General features: G+C 44.1%; 1 protein-coding gene across 1 annotated transcript in view; it reads right to left on the bottom strand.

The window, feature by feature from the left end:
* Positions 1-12,852, bottom strand: part of nrn1la (neuritin 1-like a) — a 49,948-nt gene that overhangs the window by 12,635 nt on the left and 24,461 nt on the right. The window contains exon 2 of the mRNA XM_034588016.1: positions 1,028-1,178. Coding sequence (XP_034443907.1) covers positions 1,028-1,178 — 151 coding nt within the window. The remainder of the gene's footprint in view (positions 1-1,027; positions 1,179-12,852) is intronic.

The raw sequence follows: 12,852 nt of genomic DNA, 5'->3' as shown, positions 1-12,852 counted from the left end.
TTTCATTTATTTATGATATTATATTTTACTTTTTGTACACAGGTTATAAACAGACCATTAACACTGAAGCACCGGATTCTCCCTCACAACAGCAGTGAAACGCACAAAACGCACAAACTGTAAATCACGACTAATTCGTTTATAACTTTGTGATTATTTATTGTTGTTCACACGCAGTTTTGTGAACAGGTCACGAGTGTAAGTCCAGTGAGGGTTTTCAGAGCCAACACTTCGATTTGTGCTATTGTACAGACGCACAGCCTGTACGCGCTCTATTGATATCAGATATTACACCGACCGGGCAATTGTAAAATGCTTGTCTCAACTTTTCTCTCCAGAAGCTTTGCATATTCATTTCCAGCTCGGAGAATGTGAGCCGCTTCCCTCCGGAGAGCTTCTGCCTTTGTTTCTAAAGCCCTGCTCCGAAAGTAACTGGATTCTTACTAATACTGACTTAACCACCCTGTGGGGCTCACAGATGCATATTCCAATAGTGAAAACTCTGCAGACTTCCTGTTCAACCCTCTCTGTGCTCTGTTTGTACATCGAGTGTGAGCAGTGGAGGAGGAAGTGCTGAAACATTTAGTAAGGTGAGTTTAGGTACCACGTTAACCTTTTGAGTACAAGTAAGAAAGTACTTGCTTTTAAAGATACTTAAAATGTAAAAGTACTTGCAGAGAGTCGCCTATTCACTTATACAATGGTCAACTACACGCTTTGCTCCCGTAGAAGGAGGCGGAGTCTAATGTTACCTGTCCGCTCTGATTGGATCAGTGGACCGACTGTCTTTAATAATTTATTTCTTTTAAAGATATAAAAACAAAGCGAACATGTAACACAGTGCATTGTGCAGTAGAGAGTACTAATGTTTGATTTTAATGTAGTAAAAATAAATCTACTTAAATAAATAAAGATGATAAATGTACTTGATTCAAGTAACTAAGTAGGTGTACCGTGTTGCCTCTCCCCACTGGGTGTGTGTTGTGTGTGTGTTGTGTGTGTGTTGTGTGTGTGTGGTTGCACCGACCTGCAGATGGAGTGGATCTCGTGCGTGTCCTCGTCTTTGCGGGCGCTGTCCGTCAGACTGTCGCCCAGAGACATCAGACACTGAGCGAAACCCTTATAGATGGAGTGACACCTTCTGGCTGAAGCTGCAGCCACAGGACACGGGCTGAGCACTGGAGGAAAACACACACACACACACACACACACACAGAGAGAAGATGAATTGAGAGTTGATCTTGTTATGTAACGTGAACTGGGGAAATCAATCTAAGCAGAAGTATAAGTTGACACCGTTTCTCCACAGGCGGCTGTTTCTCTTTGTTAACAGCTGCGGCTGTTGGACCAGTGTGAGACGAGACAAGCGTTCACATAAAGAAGAGCGTCGTGTGCAGCTGCGTGGAAGCAGTGACACCGCTGTCTACACAGCTGCTTGTTTCAATGACAGACCGAGAGGCTGAGTATTATCCATCATACACACGGAGCTGCAGACAGTCTCTCCTCAATCCTCCCCGCTCTCAATCATTCAGTGTTTAGAGTCGTCGCTTGATCGATGGCTCACAGCAAAGATGAGACACATCACGGCTCATTGACCGGGAGATGGAGATACAACGGAACAACGACACACACACACACACAACTCATGTTTGAATCAGCCAGGACACAGTCACACAAACAAGCTGAAACTAGAGACGCATTTTAAAACCTGTCAAGAATTATTCTAAATCAGGGGCCATGTTAAAGGGGCCACAGAGGGGCCAATTATATGTCCAACATCCATGCACAACTCCTGTTCTTCAAAAAACAAAACAAACAAATTGTCATATTTATTGTTAGTATGTGACAGGACAGGGGAGCTTCAGGGTCCACGTCCCGTCTGCTAACATGGAGGAGACAGGGTTTCATGAACCCATACTGCAGCCATCCACCAGGGGGGCGATCAAGAGGAGTTTGGCTCAACTTTTGGTGAGCGGTGACGTCGTCCATGTTTACCAGAAAACCTTCATGATTAATAGCCACAGAAAATTGAAACTCTTCAAATTACATATTTCTTTGACCAGCATGAGAAACTTTAAACGCACAGACAACAAGTCGCAGCTTCAATGTCGACCGGGAAATTATATCACAGCCTCAGATACCTGATTTCTTCAATTCAGGCTTTTATGACGACCCAGACAGGCCGAATAAGGAAGTGAAACTGGATGCGATTCAATTAGATTATAAAGCAAGGACACCAAATTATTAGATCTTTCTCAACAGCAGCAACAGATATTTATCCTGCAATTTAAGATGAAAAAGCAAAAGAAAGAAACAAATATGTTTTTTCTCAGCTCACTGCACATTTCAATGAGGCGTCTGAGAAACTCTGCAGAAACTCTCAGCATCTTCCTGAGCAGCAGCAGCAGATGTGTCAAATCTGAGCTTTGGCAGGAGAAAGACATTTATCCTGCAGATGCATTTTAATGGCAGATGTGAGGATGTAATGGAGGATATTTTATATATTAGATCTTCTGATTTTATACATTTTTGGGCTTCAATAGTTGGCAAACGTATGAATCGCATTTCAAAAATACAAATAAGAAAATTGTTTCTTTGTAATTTGAAATTCCCCATCAAATCCACACACACTTGTTTGCCAAGCTATACTTATTGGGGCTTTGCATTGACTTCCATTCATTGTGGACCTTATCCCTAACCTTAACCAGGACAAATGACCTTAACCTTAACCTTAAACCAACCACAGTTCCCATCTTACCTCTAACTTTAACCAGGATCTCAGAAATGATGTTTCGCGTCATTATACTGAAAACACAGTATAATGTACTTTTAAAGTTAAATACCACAAAGGTCACAGTAAAAACAGAATGAAACATCTTCACAGTTAGTTACTGCAGTTTGCATGGCATCGTGGGTAACGTGCATGATGAAATCCATCTTTAAAGGGATAGTTCACTGAAAAAATTAAAATTACTCTCATCATCTACTCACCACTATGCCGAAGGGGGGGGGGGGGGGTTAAGTGTTTGAGTCCACAAAACACTTTTGGAGTCTCAGGGGTGAACAGCGTTGCAGCCAAATTGAAGTAAATGACTCAAACACTTAGTGGTGAGTAGATAATTAGTGAATTTTCATTTTTGGGTGAACTATCCCTTTAAGACACATGCAGCAGTGCTATGGGCTTCGTTTCCCGTGAGGTCTACTGGTCCTGAAAGGTCAGAATTAATACTGGAAAAGATTCTACACACACACACACACACACACACACACACACACACACACCACACACACACACACACACACACACACAGAGAGAAAAGCGTGAGGAAGAACTAAATGTTCTCACTACGTATAAGGGCTATACTCAAAATGCTCCTCACAAACATATCCGTACACACACACACACACACACATACACACCACACACACACACACACACACACACACACACACACACACACCACACACACACACACACACACACACACACACACACAGTCTCACAAGTCATTTACTTTGTACAAAGCTATTTACAGCGTCTCACCGAAGCCCCGAGCTCTTTATTGAGTCAAGATTTCTTCAGAGAGGTGTGTGTGTGTGTGTGTGTTTGCTTGTTGTCTTCGAAATGAAATAATAATTAACCGCCGTGCAGTTGTTCTGCACCACCGTTTACAGACGTTTGAATTAACGGCAAAGTAAACTTTCATGTACAACGCGGCAGAGGAGCCAGTCTCTTGTGGGACGTGTTTGATTAGACTGATCCCGTCTCATCTGTTAAACGCCGACAAATGAATGTGAATCAGAGGCCTGAGACTTTCAGGAGAGTCGTGAAAACAGCAGCTGGAATTATTCCATCACAGGCTTTTAACTCTGCACAGGAACCTTCTTCATCCTCTCAGCACAACTACGTTTAAACACACACGAACACACACATACGAACACACACACACCCACACACACACACACACACACACACACACACACACACACACACACACACACACACACACACACACACACACACACACACACACACACACACACACACACACACACACACACACCACACACACACACACACACACCATTGGTTTGTGAGCTGCCTTTTTGAAGCTGTACCAACTCGAGATGTCATTCACATGAATTTACTCCCAATCGGAAACTATTTATTCAGATTTTACTGGCGGCTGTTTCCCTGTTTAAGGATGCAGGTGTTAAATAAACACCCGTCTTTTTAAATAATAAAAATAAAGTTATATATTTTGATAGTTTTATGAATGTTAAATCGTTTTGCTGTTCCAGACTTTTCACATGTCCACTCTGCTTTTAACAGGAGCCTCTAAACACTAAATAAACAGACAATAATTAACGCTTCATTTTAACCGAGCGAAGACTCTTTGATTCTCGACAGCGTTGATGATTCTTCCATCTCAGAGCACATGCGGAGACTCTGTGATGATAATTGGGAAATAAAAACTAAACCCTCTGATCTCGTTTATTAGAAGAATTATCCACACACACACTAGTCAAATATGTCCCATAATTATAAATGAACATTTCAGTCAGATTAACTAATTACTGCTTCTCTCTTTGCTGCTTTGGCTGGAGTAACACTTTTTTAAAAATCACATATTCTTAATAATTTGTTCATCTAATACTTTGTAATAAACTTAAAAAATACTTGTATACTCTATATTGTTGTTATTTTAATATATTAACTCTGATTATAATTTCCTCAGTGGGCATTTTTTCATTTATTAATTAAATAAAAAGTGACTGCACATCTCCACCTCCTCTGCATGCTGACTTCCTGCTGTGTGGAAAACAGGTTCGAACCCCACGCACACACCTTCGTGCTGTGAGGCGGTCCACCCTCTGACGCACATGTTCAACATACTATGGTCTTTTCGAAAATTACTACGACTAAGAAAAAAAAAACACTTCCGCTGATTCAGACCAACAGCAGCGTTCATTTGAAACTGTGTTTGTGTAAGCTGATGGATGCAAGTTTGAATTTCACTCTCTCTTTACCTGGTTTTCATCTCCACCAACTCTCCATCTTCACTACTGGTAACTTTTTCAGTGCTGTAAGCTCGTCAGGGCCGTTTGAATTGAGGACCCAAGCAAACCTCAGCTTTACCGTCTCTGTTCCTTCACCCACCTGTGGACAAACATAATCAGCCGTCCTCGGGGCCCCCTTCTCAGCTCGGGGCCTCACGCAATCGCCTTGTTGCAACAAGAGGTATAATATTACGTGGTGGATTTCGAGAGCTTTGTTTTTGTTTAAACTGAACATTTTTCTATTCACTGTGCACATTTGCTCACAAACTCAGCCGGTTTCTAAACCTCAGCTTTCGGGAGTGTTCCTTCTCCCAGTAGAACCTCGTGCCTGGCAACACAAGAAGCTGAACAACGTTTCTAAAGCGTGTGCTCGTTCCCAGAGGAGCCTCATTGTGACTTGTTGACAGCCGGCTCTCCCGCCGAGCGAAATCATTTTGGAGCTGCCAGTGGCCGATATTTCACGGCGCTGCGATGGTCCTCTTCAAGGGTGTGACAGGCCCAGATGCATCATGTCACGATTATGTGTACAAGACGGCGGGGATGAAGCTCGTGAAGAGTGTGCGACTGTCCCAGAAGTGGTTTGTCGTGACGAGTAAAAGTCAGAGTGGAGCCGCGGCTGGAGCCTGGCAGGTGAACAGCAGATGCTAATTTGGGTGAGACACAGCATCACCACAACGCTTCCCCTCCTCTCCCCAGAGAGCTGCTGTTAAATATTTGATAAACCAGACGTTCTCCCACCCCCCTATTCTCTTTGCGTTGTTTTTATTTTTTTCCACCAGGAAACCTATTGATTTCAGGCAGGGTTGTTCACAGGCCCTGGAGATTATTGGCTTCACTCATCTCCATCAAGTTTTAATGAAGACCTCCGGAGGAAAAACAGCAGGAGATGGAGGAGACAACAAAAAGGACGTGTAGTGAGAAATTGGAGTCGAGGTGGAGATGACGGCATCGAAAGTGACCACGAGTGTGAGACCTCAATGATCGTAGGTGAGAGGTCACGACCACACGCCATTTTATTTCCTGTTTTGATTTTACTTTACTGTTTGTGTATCGTTTAAACAAATCAGACACGCGTACATTTGTGATTTTCAGGTTGTTATATTTGGAAGCATTAGCAGTTTCCCTCAACTTCTAGTGTTTATGCTAAGCTACTCCATCTATTGTCGTGGCTCCAGCTATAAAAATTAATAAGCTAATTTCCCTAAAGAGAAAAAGGGTATTAACATTGAATGATAACAATTTCTAGAAAAAGCTGAAATATTATTTTAAACTAGCGCCGTCTAGCAAAAAGACAAAAATACATAATTTAAAGACGACTAACTGCTCTACAGCAAACAGTGTCTGCCTAGAGGCTCTGAATGATTTACCACTATATTTAAATATGAATTATGTCTATTTCAGCCCATTATATTGATAAAATGGAAATCAACACAATGCAAGGAACTCCCATGATGCACTGATTTGAATTTCCACGCTTCTTTGGATGAGGTCCTTTCAGAAAAGTGCCGTATGATTATCTCCACCAGCCACTAGGCAAACTGAGATGAGTTCAGGGGGGCAGTGGGGAAATCAAGCCAGGGAGGCACATCTGCTCAATTGGCAGGAATTTGTTGTTCCTGGTTTGGCTTGTAAACTCATTATCTGTTTGCGATGCTGATTGAACTTCTTCCACCTCATGCTGAAGTGACCAGAGCATCTGACAGGCTACGTGGTCGGAGGCTGTTCTCACACCTGCTCTCAGTCCGGTTACATTAGATTCTGAAACTACTGTGCAAATGACCCTTTAGAGGAGGGGGGGGTGGGGGTCTCAGTCCCAAAACAAAGTCAGGAGCAGTTGGTCTGTGTGCGAATGTGATCCGACCTTGATCCGACCAAACTACGGAGGTGCGCTGCATATTTGAGTTAAATAGCTGCTTTTCCCCAGGTGTGATTTGCATTCTGGGATGTGACAGAGCATGCAAAGCTGCAGCAGCCTACACGGCAGGAGAAGCACTTAGCCTGAGAATGAACCACTTACGAGGTTCGTTTTAGCTTCGCTACCTTAGCAAACTCCAAAGTCAGGGACGGCCCTCCTTCACTTGAAGAGCGATCGCTTTTCTCATTTCCGAAGGCTCCTTCAAACGCTGCCAAGAAATGCATTCTGCCATTCCCAAGCAACGAAGGATTCCATTGGTGTGTCCTTTTTGGGTGAATCTCGCGTCAGATGAGCTAGCTGTGCGGGAGGCAAAACTGCAGTAAGTGCAGCGGCTCAGTGTAGCTAATGATGCAATGGTAAAGCTGGACAAGCTGGTGACCACACGTAGGAAGTCCTTGTAGACCATGTAGACTTCTGACACAGCCAAACCCCAGAGTCTTGCAGATTTGCAAGGAGCCTTGAGACTTAAAGAGCTTCCTCAGGAGCAGAAGCCTTTAGTGTGTAAGACCTTTGGCCCTGGAATCAGATTCATGAAGTCAAAGTGCTTGTGCAAGATTTCAGGAAAAGGTCAACAGTCTGTCAGTAGAGTAGAGTAACGTGCATTCATGTCATACAGGGTCTGACGCTGCTGCTCAGTGCATTGAGGGTGGGGCTCTATTCTCCTATGGAAGGAATTTTGCTGGAAAAGTATTGAATGAGATGAAGATTTTTTTGAAAATAATTTATGTTCTTGCAGGACTTTCCCCTGAACTGCAGACGACCGGTTTGAATTCAGCAGTAGAAAAACCGTAGCCTCAAAAAGTTGCTTCACTGTCATAGTCGCTGACACGAAGACGGAGACACGGGTCGCACTGATGATCAGCAGAGCGCAGACTGACACGAGTGGAAAAACATAAAGTTACAGATTGTTAAACGATAGAAAAAACTAGTTGTGAAACTACAACTGTTTGTCCGAGTGCAGGAACGACTCCAGCCGCACAGGACACATCAGCGCTGAAGGGAGGATCGATGGAGGGACAACTGATCGACTGCCTCTCAAACTCCCTTGATTAATATTTGATATCGGAACTAGGACTGAGCCCAAGGAGAGAGGGAGAGGGGGAGCAGCGGAGAGAGGTGGAGTGACGGATTGATACGGGCAGGAAGAGGAATCTCGGGGCTTTGCAGACTCGATCGCTATCGGAGAGAGATAAAGGGGATCAAAGGAGATGCAGAAGTGTAGAAAAGCATGTTTCTGAGTGGGGCACTGATAACTAGTATTTGTTTGGCAGGAAACGTTGCTCTCGTTGCACCTAATACTTTAAAATACATTAAAAAATTAAAGAAATGTTAAAGGATAACATTACTCTACATTTTCGCTCAGTGCTTTGTCTCCCCTGCCCTGCCTGTGGCACTCCCGAGGCCCCAGACACATTTGTTCTCAGGGAAGACTTTGAAAACAGAGTCGAACCCCGAGAAAAAAACAAAAAAAAACCTTGACATGATGAAGATGTCAAATGTTGCCAATGCTACGTTTAGTTTGGAAAATGAGCAACACAGGTTTGGTAGCTTTAAGACGGAGGGAACCCTTTTCAACTGGGACAAACATGAACAATGACAAACTGCATTAACTCTGCGTCTGTTCTGATACTCTCCTCCTCCTCCTCCTCCTCCTCCTCCTCCTCCTCCTCCTCCTCCTCCTCCTCCTCCTCTTCCTCTTCTTCTTCCCCTCTACAGTAACTCAGTCTTCTGGTAACTCATCTGTCCGTCACACTCCACTAAAATCTCAATAAATCTCTCATTTTCAATTTTTTTGATTAGATTATAACATCTTATTCGTATGTATTCCTAAATGCAAACTTTACCAGGGTATTTGAACACACCAAACAAACTACTTAAAGGAGACATAATGCTCATATTCATATTGTTATTAATGAAATTTGCAAAATGCTTTAATGTTCAGAAAACGCAATCACTTTCATGAAAGGGTCAATTGCTGCAGCTCCTCTTTTCAGCCTCTGTCTGAAACTCTTGGTTTTAACTCCTGTCTCTTTAAGTACGGTGGCTGAGAGAGCTCAACACACTGTGAATTAAGAAAACACATGCAAATTACCGGAAATGTTTCCAGGGGACCCAAAAAAGTGAGGAACCTGCTGAAGTTCGATGCTTTGTGAAGTTATTGAAGTCTGCTACTCGTCGGCGGTGATCCTTTATTAAGCTATCCCATCTCAAAGGAGGCTAAATAGTGATCAGCGCTCATTAAAGCACATAAGCCGAGAGGACACAACAAAGCAACACGACTGGACGCAGCTACAGACAAATATTCGATACAGCAACAGATGCAGATCAATAAGATTCACATTGATATTCACTGTATCACTCACTGCTGTGTGATAAGTGGATTTCTCTGCTCTGACAACATTTATCTTCCATACATCAGCTGACCTCTGCCTTGCTCGTGTCGCTCTTTCAAGTTCCCTCTCTGGCTGTTAGACCCATTAACACTGTTTGTCCGTCTCTACGGCCACAAGCATCTGTAATGATTTACATAGAAATGATCACATGTAAAAGGTTTGAGACAAAAAAACCTTTGAGGATTGAAGCAGATAGCTGAAGCTCGTTCTCATGTTCGGACCAAAGACTGTAAATATCGATGGATGACGTTTCCCCATTTCCTCCCATTAACCAGAAAGGAAGTCAAAGCATCCCACAGTGATGGAGCCACCACAGTATCAAGGGCAGCAGGGTTCATTTTCTGGGGACAATGATCATCCACACAAATTTTAAGGTTACACAAACATTAAGTGTGTGTCTGAAATTGAAAGAGTTGAATGAATGTGCTCATAAATATCATAGAATGTAAATAAACAACTAATTAAAACCACAATAATCAGACTGAAAAAAACACTTTGACATATATCAGGGTTTTACGACGGTTTATGACCTATACTGCAGGCAGCCACCAGGGGGCGATCAATGGGCTTTGGAGTCACTTTTCGGGAAGAGTCATCTTTTTGTATAGTCTATGATAAATATCATTCAGATATAAACTTAATATTTAGATAAAATGAGCAGATGTGTGCGTAGGAAGATGGATTTTGAAGTTAGGAAAGAAAGAAAAGAAAAAGTCAAATGGAGAAAATTTAAAAAAGGGCTGAGTCAGGAATAATGACAGTCCTGTGTAGTTGCTTTCAGTTGTTTTAAGTGATTCATCAAATGAGCTTGAAGGTCGATGTCGGTTTCATTTGCTCATAAGGCCTGTGATTAAAGAAACGGCTTTCTGCCTGAAGAGGCCGACTCCAAAATTCTATGTTTGGATTCATTTGAAAGGAGCGAGACGATCAAACGAGCTGCAGCATGTTGAGGTTCACTCCATCCAGCACGCAGTCTGAAAATCCAATCCCTGAAAGTCGTGCGGGTAAATGTCGCCTGACACGAGGAAAACGCAACATTTCAAATGCAACACGTGACGACGTCAGACAGCCGGCGTCGCCATCTGTCGCCGAGGCAACACTGAACCTGGTGAACGTTGCTCCAGTGCAGAAGTTTTCTTCTTTCAGTTGACGTAAAAAATTATAGTTGTTTTGCAAGAAAATCTAATGTAAAACCCCCCGAAAATTGGGGATGTTTCATGATTTTCAAAAGAAATTTAAGTGACGTAGAGTCGGACATTATCCAGTTTCCCTAAAGCACGAAAACACTGGAAGAAGGGTACCTCTCTTCTACTCCCCTACTGGTGAGGGGCTGTAACTGCATCATTTTTCTATGTGTGTGATTGTGATTAAGTTATATTCCTCCTCATACAGCGTCACCTCCATGTCTGTGAACCCTAGTCACAGAAGGTTCAACACTGAGGAAACGCAGCTGAGACACTCAAGATCGTTCCAGTTTGAAAACACTGTTCTCAAATGAAACCAGTTGAGTGGATGAAGCCTCAGTCACATCCAAGTCGTTCTGCTCTGCTCGTCTCTCGATGCAACACGAGGAACAAAAGGCGAGAACACACAGCGACGTCCCGCTGACATCAGAGCTCAGAGCAGACGGACATGGCTGCCGCATGTCACAGCCTGAAGGGACCACGCAGACGTCATGGAGACGGTGCAGCCACGATATCTACAGGACCCCTGGTGGATATCATGGTGCATCCTGATCTATTCATGAGTCCGGTGGTGCAGAGGCTGCCAGGATCACTGCTGACTGGACGGAAAATGCTGCTGATGCCTGCTGCTGCACACTTCCACCTGACACACACACACAGTCCCAGGGATCACGCTCAAATTGATTAGACCTGCAGCTATTTTTCTTCAGGTATCAATCCATCCCTGAATGATGCATATAGCCCCCCCCAACCACCTCCCACACACGTATGTGTTTTCTCGGTGATGCTATGGAGACTTTCACTATGGAAACTTTGGCCTCTGAAGTGACTCCTCATGAAAACCACATGTAGGACTAATGACGGTGCTCAGGGTGACGGACCTCATCGCGTGAGAAGCAGCCTCCCACCGAGACTGTTTACATCGAGTGTGCGTGTCTGTGTGTGTGTGTGTGTGTGTGTGTGTGCGCTATTTATTAAGTTTTTCATGCGATTCATTAAAACAAAAAAGGTAAAAGATTACATGCATGCGTGCATAGAAACAGGATACACACCGAGGTGAGCGTGCATGGGACCAGAAGGGAACAACAACACTTTCTAATTGGAGCGATCCGGGATCAGGTGACTGGGAAACCTGCTCTGCAGCACCGTTCCATTAACACCTCTGTGTGTAGTGCGCCCTGTTCAGGAGGACGCAGCCCAGAATGAAGTGGAAAAGTATGAAAGAAAGAAAGAAAGAGAGAAAGAGAGGCGTCCAGAGCACGTCCTTCATTAGTGAAGGGCCTCAGGTTCCTGCACTATGAGGGTGTAACCTGTGAAAAGGGAGGAAAGTGCCTGTGGACGAGTTCAGTGCTTGTTAACATGAAAAAGGCTCGAGGGGGGGGGGGGGGGGGGGGGGGGGGGGGGGGGGGGGGGGGGGGGGGGGGGGGGGGGGGTTCTGAAGAGCTCCGGTTCCTCCCACACAGGGCTCCTCTTCCTCTTCCTCCTCCTCAGGTGACAACTGCTGAAGTCAAAGCCACCGTTTTATCCTCATCGAGTCTAAATGTTGTGATTTTCATATAAACTCTGCTGACGTCAGCGAGGACGGGGAAGGGAGAGGGAGGGCGCTGATTAGCTGAACTTGTATCTCGCGGCTTGAACGTCCACCGAAGAGATGAGAAGCATCAGATCTGCAGCGAGGAGGAGACGGCAGCTTCCCCTCGAGTGAAAACACAGATAGATCCTGTCTTTTCCTTCCTGTGAGGTTCGACTGGCGCCCGTTCAGTTGCGTCATCGCCTGGCACCTGTTTGATGGCGCCTGTCCAGAGGATCAGCCCCAAAACAGTTGTTGGTCAGAGGATCCAACTCATTAGATTCACGTGATTTGACGAGAACCTGGAAAATATATCTCACCACGGCTAAAATGCGAAAGCAAATTAAATAAGATTTAACAATTTCCATGACACTGACTTTTTTTAAATATAAATATATAATAATATTGTTGGATAGCTCTGCAAACAGCAGGAAGAATTACGTCCTCACAATCGGGCCAGAGTCGTATTTATACCAACAAGCTGTCAGCACGACTCTGGCAAAGTCAGAGCACTTGCAGACGGCTCCAGCTCCGGTCTTAATATGTTGGTGCATTAGATAGTTGGCAGGAGCGAAGTGTTTTGATACCGACTCGGCCGACGAGCACAACTTTCCCTCTGAAGCCGAGATGAATGAAACGAGTCGGGGAGTTTACGCAGAGCTTTTAAGTTTGATCAGCCTTGTGATCAGTGATTAAATTGGCTTTAATAGCAGGGAGGTCTGAGCATGT

Source organism: Hippoglossus hippoglossus, chromosome 6 (genome assembly GCF_009819705.1).
Source record: "Hippoglossus hippoglossus isolate fHipHip1 chromosome 6, fHipHip1.pri, whole genome shotgun sequence".
Classification (NCBI taxonomy): domain Eukaryota; kingdom Metazoa; phylum Chordata; class Actinopteri; order Pleuronectiformes; family Pleuronectidae; genus Hippoglossus; species Hippoglossus hippoglossus.
This window is presented reverse-complemented; position numbering and strand designations above follow the sequence as displayed.